This window comes from Pteronotus mesoamericanus, unplaced genomic scaffold (genome assembly GCF_021234165.1).
Source record: "Pteronotus mesoamericanus isolate MK-2021 breed Mesoamerican mustached bat unplaced genomic scaffold, CSHL_Meso_final scaffold_54, whole genome shotgun sequence".
Classification (NCBI taxonomy): domain Eukaryota; kingdom Metazoa; phylum Chordata; class Mammalia; order Chiroptera; family Mormoopidae; genus Pteronotus; species Pteronotus mesoamericanus.
This window is the reverse complement of record NW_026555321.1, coordinates 78,216,904-78,230,504: the sequence shown is the minus strand read 5'-3', so window position 1 is coordinate 78,230,504 and position 13,601 is coordinate 78,216,904. Positions and strand designations below refer to the sequence as shown.

The 13,601-nt window shown below is 35.4% G+C and overlaps 1 protein-coding gene across 3 annotated transcripts in view; it reads left to right on the top strand.

The window, feature by feature from the left end:
* RB1CC1 (RB1 inducible coiled-coil 1) overlaps positions 1-13,601 on the top strand; it is a 97,612-nt gene that overhangs the window by 18,512 nt on the left and 65,499 nt on the right. For all 3 annotated transcript variants that reach the window (XM_054595013.1, XM_054595012.1, XM_054595011.1), the window contains exons 2-3: positions 11,967-12,082; positions 12,993-13,114. In XM_054595013.1, coding sequence (XP_054450988.1) covers positions 13,044-13,114 — 71 coding nt within the window. In that variant the 5' untranslated portion in view covers positions 11,967-12,082; positions 12,993-13,043. The remainder of the gene's footprint in view (positions 1-11,966; positions 12,083-12,992; positions 13,115-13,601) is intronic.

The window sequence follows — 13,601 nt, the reverse complement described above, 5'->3', positions numbered from 1 at the left end:
ATGGCAGCATCTTAGGAGAAGGCTTAACTTGCCCCCGCCCATGAGTAAACTCAGATACTCGCATACACATATATAGAGTACAGGTACTGCTGTGAGACAACTGAGGGCTGACTGAATAGTGTCTGAACAACAAATAAGAAAGAGACAAATAGAAAGCTGGGAAGCTCAGAGATCCCTCTGAGAGCTGTGGGGACACCCTGGGCTGGAGGAATCAGTGAGTGCCATTGTTTACAAGGCACTCCATAGAGTGGGCGGGAGCTCTATTCAGGCCAGTGTCCCAAGTGTCCCAAGTGCGTGCTGGGCTCCAACTGGCTTATCAAAACTACTCAGTACATAAAGCCTCACACAGAGGTTCTACACAAGAGCACTCTCTGTATAACAAACAAGAGAGACTGTATAGAGAAGGCTGGAGAGGTGAGGAAATTCTTTGGGAACTGCTGGAATTCTTGAGGGCGGGACGTGCTGGTGACCATCATTATTTATATCCCTCTCCACCTCTATGGTGGTGGTCTGTCCAGGTGCACTGGTCTACAAAGTTGCTGCAGCTCATTCCTGGACATATTGTCCATTTTGACCCGAAACAAAAGGAGCAGGATCAACAGGGTGTTAGTACCCGTACCTGGCTTCCCTACCTGGAGCCACTCGTAGGGCCTTAGGTACCCACTTGGTTCCTACTGGCCTGTCAGAGCCACCTGGCACATGCAGCCTATACAGAGGCTGCTTCTACATAAGAATACATTTCAAGATTGGGAGAGATAGCTATTTTGTCTAATTCATAAAACAAACATAGTCAAACAAAATTAAAAGGAGACTCTCTCTCAAATTAAGGAACAAGAAAAATCTGAAAAAAACCCTAAGGAAATGAGATAAGTAGTTTGCCTGATTAAGAATTCAAAGGAGCGTTCGTAGGGCTGTTTACCAAACTTGAGAATGGAGTAGAGGAACTTTGAGAATACTTCAACAGTTAGGAAGTATAATAAGGAACCAAGCACACCTAGAGCATACAATAGTTGAACTGAAAAACACATTAGAAGGAGTAAACAGCAAATTGGCTACTACAGAAGAATGGATCAGTGACCTGGCAGACAGACTAGTGGGAAACAATAAGAACAGCAGAAAAGAATTAAACAATGATAGTTTAAGGGACACCTGGGATAATTTCAAGTGCTCAAACATTCACAGTGTAGAGATCCCACAAAGAAAGAGACGAGAGGAACAGAAACTTTATTAAAGAAATAATGGCTGAAAAGTTTCTTAACCTGGGAAAGGAAACAGATGTCCAGGTCCGGGAATCATGGAGAGTTACAAATTGGATGAACTAAAATAGACCCACACCGTGACATATTGTGTTTAAAATGGCAGTAGTTAAAGCTAAAGAGATTATATTGAAAGAAACAAAGGGAAAACAATGAATTACATGCAAGGAAAACCCCATAAGGCTATCAGCTGATTCGCCACAACAACTTTTATAAGTCAGAATGGAGTGGCAAGAAATGTTTCAAGTACTGAAAGAAAGGAACTTCCAATTTAGAATAATCCATTAAGATTATCATTCACAATTGAAGGGGATGTAAAGAATTTCCCGGGGGTGGGTGGGGGAGAGGCATTCACCACTATTAAACCAGCTTTACAAGAAATGTTAAAGAATCTTCTTTAAGCAGAAAAGGAAAGGCCATAACCAGAATAAGAAAATACGAGAAAGGAAAATGTCTTACAGGTAAAGCCAAATTTTAATGAATACAAGGAGTCAGAAACTTAAAAACCTGCTAAAAGGAAAGGTCAAAAAAGAAAGTAGTAAATGGCAACTCAAATGACAATAAGTATTTAGGAGGTACACAACACAACAAATCTAAAATGTGCCAATAACATAAAATGTGGAGAGAGGAATCAAAATATAGACCTTATGGAATATATTCAACCTTAAATGCCTTATTAAAATTGACTGCTGTAGGTATAGAATGACAGGCATAAACCTCCTAGTAACAACAAAACAAAAAGCTACAGAAGATATACAAAGAATAAAGAAAAAGTAGCCCAAACAAAACAGTAAAGAAAACTAGCAAAGCACAAGGCAAGAGATTGAGAAGGAGAAGGGAACAGAGAAGTATAAAAACAGTGAACAAAATAGCAATAAATATCAATAGTTAGTTTAAATGTAAATGGATTAAATGCTCCAATAAAAAGACAAGGTAGCAAAATGGATTTAAAAAACACACGACTCATCTGTAAGCACCTTGCAAGAGACAACACTTAAAGTAAAAAGACACAGATGGAGAGTACAGAGATGGAAAAAGGTATTCCATATAAATAGAAATGAAAAGAAAGCTGGGGTAGTGATAACTTATGTCAGACAAATAGACTTTAAAACAAAATAAATGTAAAATGTAAAAACAAAGGGATATTAAATAATTATAATGGACTCAGTTCTAGAAGAGGTTAACAATTGTAAATAGCTATTCACAAAACATAAAGATTGGACATAAAGATGCTCCTAATGGACAAAAAAGGAGAAATCCAAAGTAATACATTACTAGTAGGGGATTTTATACTACCCTACTCACATCAAGGGATAGATCATTTAGATAGAAACTTAATACGGAAATAATGGCCTTAAATGTCACGTTAACCAGATTGACTTCATAGAGATTTGTAGAACGTTTCATTCAAAAACTGCAGAAAACACTTATTTTTTCAAGCATGCATGAAACATTCTCCACAATAGATCACGTATTAGACCACAAGACAAGCCTCAATAAATTCAAGAATAGTGAAATAATGTCAAGCGTCTTTTCCAGCCACTATGGCATGACACTAGAAATCAACTGCAAAAAAACAAGTACATGAAAACTAAACAAATTATCTTAGAACAAGTCAAAATGAAAACATACCTTTTTAAAATTTATGGGATGCCATAAATGCAATGTGAGATCACAGCTATACGGGCCTACCTCAAGAAACAAGAAAACTCCTAAATAAAAAATCTGACTCTCCACCTAAAGAAACTAGAAAAAACAAAACAAAATAAAAAATAAAGAGAAAAATAGTTAAGCTCACAGTGGAAATAAATGGAATAGAAATCAAGGAAAACAGTAGAAAAGATCAGTGCAACTAAGAGCTAGTTCTTTGAAAAGATAAAATGAACAGACCATTAGCTAAACTCATCAAGAGAGAGCCCATATAAATAATTGACAGTGAAAATCATAACAGATATACCAGAGTGATGCAAAGAATCATAAAAGAATACTAAGAACCATTTTATGCCAACAAGTCCAGCAAATCCAGAAGAAAAGGATACATTTCTGTAATTATATCCCTTTCCATGACTGCACCTGGAAGACGCAGGAAATCTAAACACAGGAATTACTAGCAATGATTGGAATACTACTTAAAGAACTTGAAATATCCAGGACTAGGTCGTTTCACAGGTGAATTTTACCAAGCAAAGAACTAACTATACCTATCCTTTTAAAACTATTTCAAAACAATCAAAGAGAAAGGAATACTTCCAAACTCATTCTAGGAGGCTAGCACCACCCTGATATTAAAACCAGGCAAAGATAATTACAAAACGAAAGTTACAGGCCAATATCCCAATAAGCATAAAAGCAACAGTTCTCAACAAAATATTGGCAAAATGCATTCAGCAGAACCAAAAAGGGTTATACACCCCGACCAGGTGGGATTCATTCAGGGAATGCGAGGATGGTTCAGCACGTGTAAATTAATCCATATGATGAATCACATTAACAAAATAAGAAATAAAAACCATAGATCATAGATCACCTCAAAAGACACAAAAAAGCACTTGAAAAAATTCAGAATCCTTTTATGATAAAAAACTCCCAACAAAGTGGGTGTAGAAGGAACATAGCTCAACATAATAAAGGCTACATATAACAACCCACAGCTAGTATCACTCAATGGTGATAATCAGGCACAAGACAAGGATTCCCATTATTACGTTTATTCAACATAGTATTGGTAGTCCTACCCACTGCAGTGAAACAAGAAAGGAAGTAAAAGTCATCCACATTAGAAAGGAAGAAATAAAACCTGCCACTCTTTGCAAGATGACATGGTGGTATATATAGGAAATCCTGAAGATGTCACCAAAAAATTAGAACTAATCAGTGAATTGATAAAGTTGCAGGATATAGAATCAACGTTTAGAAATCTATTGCATTTCTATATTCCGGTCAAGGAACACATCAGGAAGGGAAATTAAGAAAACAGTTCCGTTTACAATTGCATCAAAAAGCATAAAATACATAGGAATAAATGTATATGAAGAGGCGAAAGACCTGTACTCTGAAAACTATAGGACATTGAAGAACACAAATAAGTGAAAGGATATACCTTGCTAATGGATTGGAAGGATTAATATTAAAATGTTCTTACTACCTAAAGCAATGAAGAGATTCAGTGCATTGCCTATTACAATACCAAAGGAATGTTTCTCAGAATTAGAACAACTAGTCCTAAAATTTATATGGACCCACAAAAGACCCTGAATAACCAAAGAAATTTTGAGAAAGAACAAAGTGGGAGGTATTAAGCTCTCTGATATCAAACTACTTAAAATAAAGCTACAATAATTATAACACTATACTACTGTTATAGAAATGGAACTATTGATCAATGGAATAGAATAGAGAGCCCAGAAAGAAATTCTCTCTTATATGGTAAATTAACCTGTGACAAAAGAGTCCAGGGTATACAGTACGGTAAGGATAGTCTCTCTTCAATAACTGTTGCTGGGAGAACTGGACTTACACGTGCAGAAAAGAAGAAATTGGACCACACTCTAACACTATATACTAAAATAAACTCAAATAGATTAAAAATAAACTCAAGCAGATAAAAGACTTAAATGTAAGACCTAAAACCATAAAACTCCCAGGGTAGAACATAGACAGGAAACCCTTGGACATTGCTCTTAGCTATATCTTTTTAGCTACGTCTCTTCTGGCAAGGAAAACAAAAAATGGAACTAGATCAAACTAAAAAGCTTATGCACTGCTAAGGAAACCATCAACAAAACACAAAGACAGCCTACTGAATGGGAAAAAATACTCACTAATGGTATACCTGATTAGGGATTAATGTTCAAAATATACAATATAAGGAGTTCACACAACTTAACACACACAAAAATATTGATTTAAAAATGGGGAAAGGACATGAATAGACATTTCTTCAAAGAGGACTTACAGGTGACCAACAAACATGAAAGGATCCCGCACATCATCACCAGGGCAATGGAAATTAAAACCAATTAAAATCAATTAAAAACAATGTTGTCACTTCATACCTGTCACAATGGTTGTCATCTGTAAATCAACAAGTAATAAGTGCTGTCAAGGATGTGGAGGAAAGGGAACCCTTGTACACTGTTAGTGGGAGTGTAAATTATTGTAGCCACCATGAAGACAGTATGGAGATTTGTCAAAAATTAAAAATAGAGCTGCTGTATGATCTGTCAGTTTCTCTTCTGGGTATCTATTAAAAAAACCAAACACTAATTTGAGTGTGTGTAATTAAAAATAGAGCTGCTGTATGATCTGTCAGTTTCTCTTCTGGGTATCTATTAAAAAAACCAAACACTAATTTGAGAGAGAGAGAGAGAGAGAGAGAGAGAGAGAGAGAGAGAGAGAGAGAGAGTGAGAGTGTGTGTGTGTGTGTGTGTGTGTGTGTGTGTGTGTGTATGTATGCTCCTGTGTTCATTGCAGCATTAGTAGTCATAACAAAGAGATATGGAAACAACCTAGATGCCCATCAGCAGATGAACTGATAATGAAGATGTGGAGTGTGTGTGTGTGTGTGTGTGTGTGTGTGTGTGTGTGTGTACACAGGGGTTGGCAAAAGTACATTTACAATGTTTGGAAATAAATTAATAGATAATACAAGAATAAACTCTTGATTCACCTACTCAAAAGTGTTAACCTACTTTAGCTCCCACAATTATATACTGGAATATTATTTAGTGATAAAAAAAGAATGAAATCTTGTCATTTGTGACAACATGGATGGACCCTAGAGGGTATTATGCTAAGTGGAATAAATCAGAAAAAGACAAATACTATAATATAATATCACTTATGTCTAACCTCTAAAAAACAAATGAATAAGTAAAACAAAATATAAACAGACCATAAATATGGAGAACAAGCTAAATGTTGCCAAAGGGAGGGTATGGGGAATGGGAATAAAAAAAATACTGAAGGTAGGATAAAAGAAGAAAAGTGGAATCTTACACTAAAAAGAAAAAGAAAATTCTGAAGAGCAGTAGGAATTGGCCCCTTTGAAAGGTTTGGGAAGTTAGATATGTAGGTGATGCCAGTTGGTAGTCATACTGAGGAGGAGTCATACTTATTTATCTAGATTCTTGTAGGTTTTTTTATAGAAAAAAGGACTTACTGTTGATCCAGGGGTAGTTTTTTCACTGCTGCCCCCACCCTACACCATTTCTTACACATCCAACTTTGTTTTATAATGCGTTTGACCTTGTTAAGACAAAAGAGAAAAGAAAAAAACTTTACCATGTCACATTTCAAAGTGTTCTGCCATCCCCCCCACCCCCTTACTTAGAACAGTTTTTGTATAGTATATAGAAAAATAAAGACTTAAAAGTGGTTGTAGAGAGTGGTAAAATTGGCAGGGGAAAATATGGAATCTCTAAAGGGAACAGTAAAATGTGAAGTCATCGAAGGTGATTATGTATGTTTTAGCAATACACTCATGTTTTTCTTTTTATCCTAGATCATGGATTTCAACTCTGGTTGTAATGCTCTTTTGCTACACATCTTTGCAAAATAATTGAGCTTTTTTTTGTGCCACAATTTGGCCATTTGATTGATGGTATAAAGCTAACTTTTCTCATAGAAGGAATTGTGAGTGTATCATGTAGCTAGTATAATCTTTAGTTCATTAAGCCAACAATATCAGTATCTTTAAAGAATAAAACAAACATGCAAGCATATATATTAGAATTGTTTTTAAAAGATAAGTATCTTTTTTGTAATTACTTTCTGGAAGTTATTACAGAGTTTGTATATAGATATAAAATTTGCATGTTGCCTGAATGTAAGCTTCATGATTGAAGGCAATTTTTTCATACTGTTTTCTATTTTATTACCAAAGCTAAGAAAATGCCCAGCACATACTAGATTCTCAAATGATATTTATATTGAGTGAACATTCTTAACTGACCTGGTTTTAAACCTCTGGAACTTTTATTTACCAAAGTTTGGCCTTTATAGGTAAGATAAGTAATCTCAGAATGCTACTCCTCATCTGCAAAAGGAAGCAGTGATAAGGATATCTTACATGTTAAGAAAAATAAGTAAAATAATGCCTACAACACAACTGAGTATAATGACTCAGTGAATTACTTAAGTGTTACCATGATTATTTTATGTTCCATGTACTTCAGACATGTGGAATAAATACAAGTAACCTGTGGCTATAGTCATAAGCCTGACATTTACTCACAGACAACCATTGCTAGTAGACCTGTGGGGAAATGTTGAGTGATGTTATTAGGCTTTTTTTTTTTTAATGCTATTCTAGGGTAGTCCCTTAGTAGTAGCTTACATTAAATGGGGATGTAGAGAGTGAAAATTCAGAAGAGGGTTTCTGGTTAAAACTGCCTGTCTGATGGCCATAGACAATACATAATGGATGAAAACATGGAATGTCATTTCAGGATAGGTCAACAATTCCATCCTGTCATTAACTTCACTTAGAAACTGTTAAACACAGGCTAAAGGACAAATAGTAGTATCAAGTGTGCTTAGATAATAGAGCCAAAACTTTAAAGTTCTAGAGCCACTGTAATCAAAACTATCCTTGAAATTGTTTACATTGTTCATGAAGTATTACAGACAGGTTAATTCTCAAATACATTTTGTTCACTTGGCTTTTTTGTCAGCATTGTTAATGATTGTGGTTTCTTAGGCTGAGCTGTTTCTATGGTGACTGTCAGAGTAAGAGATTCATGTTTGTTTCAGTGCACATAGTAGCTGCTACAACTTATCAGAATATCTTTTACTTACTATAAGTACTATGAAACAGAGGAATGGTGCTGAGGTCATTTTTGCTTCTTAATAATTTCTAAAGCCTCTGATGGATTGAGAACATTATTGACCCAGATAATGAAAAGAAAAAGAAATATTGATGGACCGTTCCAAAAAGAAGAAAATAGATTTTACAACTAAATCCGATACATGACTCTGGATAGGATCCGGAATAGGGGGAACACAGGTGTTGCTGGGGCAATAATTTGCATGTGGACTGTGAATTAGATAATAATGTTCCATCAGTGGTTAAATTTAATGATTTGATAAATGTACTGTAGTTATGTATGAGAAAATCCTGGCTGTTAGCAAACACAAGATATCTGTCTGCAAATTACTTTCAAATTGTTCTGGGGAAATACTTATATAGGGAGAGGTGTATGAGGCATGAAGTGGCTCAAATGATAAAGCAAATGGCTAAAGTTCCAACTCAGTAATAATCAAAGACAGTGTTTAAATAGAATTTAAATAATACTAGCAAGCATGTAAAAATATGATCTAGTCAACTGGTTGACCAAGTGTATTGCCTGAAGAATATAAATTGGTAAAGGAATCAATTCTAATTTAAAATACTTGAATCCTTTGACCCCCCAGCAATTTTACTTACAGGAATCTACTTTATGGAAATAAGCATAGGAGAAATGTATATCTTTTAGATTAAAAAACAAAACCCTGGAAGATAGTATATAAATTGTGAATTTACAAGTTGCAATGCTTTTTGGATATCTACTAATGTTTATGAAGCATTTGTAATACTGTAAAGAGATGATTATTATTAAGTAATATAAGTCAGGACATGCTGGGTCATGATCTGGTATGAAATACTCAAACTTTTAGTGAATTCTAATAATATTTTTACCCCTACATGGGTTGGCAGGGGACCATGCTTATTGTTAGTCAGGGACCCAACTTTGTTACTTGCAGGCTATGAAAATCAACTATATTTATCACTTTAATCTTTTGGCCACCTAGCCATTTTCCTTTATTTGTTAAAAGACTTGGTGCTATACGTGGCTGAGTGGCTTAGGTGATTGGAGTGTCACCTCATACACCAAAAGGTTGCAAGTTTGATTCCCAGTCACGGCACATACCTAGGTTGCGGGGTTAGATCTGTGGTCAGGGCAGCATGCAGAGGCAACCAATCGATGTTTCTCTCTCTCTTCCCTCTCCCTCTCTTTCTAAAGTCAATATACATATCCTCGCATGAGGATAATAAAAGGATTTAGTGCTAATCTGTAGTATAATAGGAACATATATGTTAGCTAGGTGGAACTTTAGTATCTCTTTAGTTGGGTCAGGTCATTGGGGCTGCCTTTGTAGAATATTTGAATCACGCATAAATAGTAGCAGTGGGCTGATTAATGAGAGGGAGCCTTATTGTCATGGAGATCATGATGTTGGAAAATCTAGGGCTCTTTCTTTGAGAACAACCTGAAGAAATTGGTAGATGTCAAGCATATGACTTCTTAGCAGTTTTAACAAGGATATGGAATAATCCTTTACTAGTATAGAATTATTCATTTTTATTCAGAAAATATTTTAGAGCTAGTTCTCAGGAATACATAACCTTTGCTTTAAAGAAATTTGTTATTCAGTAGAGGTGAGAAATATGAACAGAAACTTCAAAATATATGCAAGCCTAGAAAGACAAAGTACACAGCACAGTTAATAATATGATTGAGATTAAATCTGTAAAACAATGTGTTGGGCTGGGAAGTAGGGTGGGGAGTAGGATTTTAAATAGAGAAAAAAGAGCTCTGATGAGGGCCCAAAGACTTTAAACAGTTTGTTTTGTTCAAGGAGTTCGAGTGATGTGGTGTTTGGGAGTTGTGGGGAGGAAGAGAATAGTTAAGTTGTGGTGGAAAGGAAGAAACCATATAATTTTCGCTGTCTTATTAGATGTTTTTGTACTGGTTAAAGGGAGGAGAAGGTACAATTGGACTGCCTGGGTTTGATAACTGATGACATTAAGTCCTTAATTCTTAGTTTTTAATCTGTAAAATGAGAATGATACTATCTCAAAGATTCTTGAGGATCAAATGAAAGAATTTCACTTAATAAAACATTTAGAATGGTTGTCTGGAATATAGTAAATACTTATAAAATACAGCTGCTGTAAAAAAATTAATCACAGGTGGATTAAAACAGCAGAAAACTTGATCAGCTGAGAATTTAGAATGGTCTCTTTGAAGCTAGTGTGAAAGTTGGTAGACTAAGGATAGAGGTGATAAGGAGCAGGTTGTAAGAATCCAGAATCAATGAGAGCTTGATTTAAGGCAGTAGAAGTAAGAATCTATAGCAAATATTTATGTTAGAATTGACTGGACATAAATACTTACTGATATATATATCTTGTGAGGAAGATGAAAGACCTAGTATAGCACTTGAGAGATTTGTTAAACGTAGATTCCATCAACAAATAGAAACAATTGAACAATAGGTAGGAGGCAGAAAATAGGAGTTCAGTTTTAGAAACAATAATAATGAAATGCATATGGAAAATTTGTAGTTTGAGAGAGGTTGGATAAATAACTCAGGTCTGTGGAGAGATTTGGGCTAGATTTGGGAATCAGCACTGGTGGTAACTGTAGCCATGGTGGTAGGTGAGCTACTGAACAAGGGTAGGGAGGGATGGTTGAGATCCCACCGAACACTGGAGAGTTAGCAAAGAAGGAAGAACCCAAGAAGGGGTGCTAGGGTTATTTATTGAATTCTTTTTCTTTTTTAAAATTTTATTTATTGATTTTTAGAGAGAGGAAAGGAGAGGGGGAGAGAAAGAGGGGAAGAGAGAGAAACATTTTTGTTTATTTATGCGTTCATTGGTTGATCCTTGTATATGCCTTCACTGGGGATTGAACCTGCAACCTTGGATTATCAGGACAATGCTCTAACCAACTAAGCTACCCAGTTGGGGTCTATTGAATTCTTACTTATCTGCTGAACATAATACTAATACATTAACATTTTTTTCTTGCTTAATTGTCATAGTATTCCTATCATGTGGAATACTCTTGCAAAGTAAGAAACTACCACAATCTTAGCTGTTTAAAACAATACAAAAATGTTATTTCACAATTTCTGAGTGTGGCTTGGCTGGTTCCTTTACTTCAGTGTCTCTTGCAAGACTGCAGTGAAGGTGTTTGCCAGGGCTAGGGTCTTTAAGGCTTGACTGAGGAGTGATCTGCTTCCAAGCTCATGGTGGTTGTCAGAGTCAGTTCCTGGCAGGACTGAGGCCTTCAGCTTCTTGTTGACTTTTGGCCAGAGCCCAACCTCATTTTCTTGCCACGTGGGCCACTCCATATGGCAGCTCATTACTTCATCAAAGCTGGCAAGGGAGGGGATCAGTTGGCAAGGTGGAAGGTGTAACCTAGAGTAGCAATCGCAGGGCATTTCATCAACTTTGCCAGATTTCATTGATTAGAAGCAGATCATAGGCCCTACCCACACCAAGGGCAATGGGAGTCAGTATTTCACTGGAGTTTGGCTAACTGGAGGTGGAGGGGCTCTTTAAGGTACCCTTTTTATTGCTATTTTACAAAAGAAGAAACTAAAATAGTTAAGTAACTTACTTCAAGAAATGGGGCCAGATCAAACTCAAGTAGTCAGTTCTACAACCTGGGCTCATTTACCATTATATTTTAAGAAGCCAAGAAAAATGGTAGTAGGGTTTGGTAGTTTGGGAAGTCCTTTGGAGACTTTTGTTTTATGTCTTTTAATGGAGGGATGTGAGTTGATATCACATGCTTGTGGTTTCACTGAATGTGCAGGTAGGAAAGAGAGAGTCGAGATTACTCTTTCATTAGGTAATTTTAAAAGGAAAAGAACAGTAACCACATGTTATTGTCACATACTGAATTATTCTCTCTGTAATCAGAAATTTTTCTTTTTCAGTTCACTGAGTTTAACCAGTAATGCCATTCAGTTGCCAATATCAAGCAAAGCAAACATAAGCCAGTTTTAATCAACTTTTTTAAGAAAAGTGATAGTCCTTTTCACAGTGCCTGACGGTAAGTAACAGTTCCTACCTTTACAGTAGAGTTTTCAGTAGGTCTGTAATAGTCTAAGGCATTTAAAATAATGATTTAGGAAGCATTAAGTTTAAAACTTTTATTTTGCTTTTTCCTCTTTTCCTGATAATTTTACTTTAAATGTCATGTGGGAAGAATATAAAGATACCTACTAGTTTCCGGAAATTTATTTATTGTTGTCTTTCACCACTTCCATTAGTCTTAGGGATTTTTTTTTTTACCTCCAGTTGTTAAAAACAAAATGCTAGATATTGAAATCCGTGTCTTTATTTTATAGATGAAGAAGTTTTATTTTATATATCAGGTTTTGATGTTGACAAGTAGTTAATAGCAGAGTTTTAAATATTTTCATTTACAGACTCCACTGTTCATGAGGTAATGAAACTATTAGGGACAGAATTTCTTATATGGAGGATTTCTAACTCAGAGTGGAGAGTGAAATCAGAGGCAGCTGAGTCGTAGGAAGTGGGACTAACTCATTTTCCCTAACTTGCCAAGTTAGTGACTACTTTTATTTGCTGTTTGTAACTTTAACCTTGACTTCATTGTTATAAGGAAAAAGTAGGGAAGAACTTTTTGAGTTAGAAAGATGTTTGATCATATTATTTTTGATTTTAGTTTTATTCGTAATGTAGAACAGTCTGCCATATACACAGCTTTTTAAACTACTGGCCACTTTCTTTAATTTTTATGGTAAAACAGTTACTCATTTTACTGGTTTAATTTGTTTGTTTTTAAGCAACAAGTTTACTTAAATTGTCCACTTGGACGTCATAAACATAAAAAACCTGTTGTTGTCTTTTGTTATTTATATAGTACAACTGTGCTATGCATTATGTGAGAGCATTTTTATGTATTTTTAAACTTGACCACTTTTCTTGTCTCTTAGTAATCACATCAGAGTGTGAGGTATAAGCCTGCGGAATCCAGAGAAATCATCATGAAGTTATATGTATTTCTGGTTAACACTGGAACCACCCTAACATTTGACACGGAACTTACAGTGCAAACGTGAGCTGTATTTCATTTTTTTCCTCATCAGCTTTGCATTTTATGCATGCAAAAAGTTAACAGGAGTGATTTGACTTTGTGAAAACTATTTCTTTGTTAATCAAAGTAGTGCTATAGTAAGTCTTAATACAGTATTTCATGCCAGTATAATGTTATTTTTCTCTAAAATGCTGAAGTTAAAATTAAGTTGTGCTTTGTTCTGATGTATGATCATATTATTCACAATAAACAACTCACCCGTGAACATACTGATTTCAAAGCAAAGTTATCAGCTAGAAGTTTTCATAGACGATGGCTCCTCTAAGTTTCATAGAATACTGCTACGGGGATTATTGCTGGCTATATAATGCAACATGTATCAGTCACATTTTTGGGGTGATTTTTTAATTCTCTTGTATGAATAAAGACAATGGTTTAATAGCCAAATTACTGGGACTAATCTAATAATTCTCCAGCTGTCCAGGGGTTTCAAATATTTGACTAATGA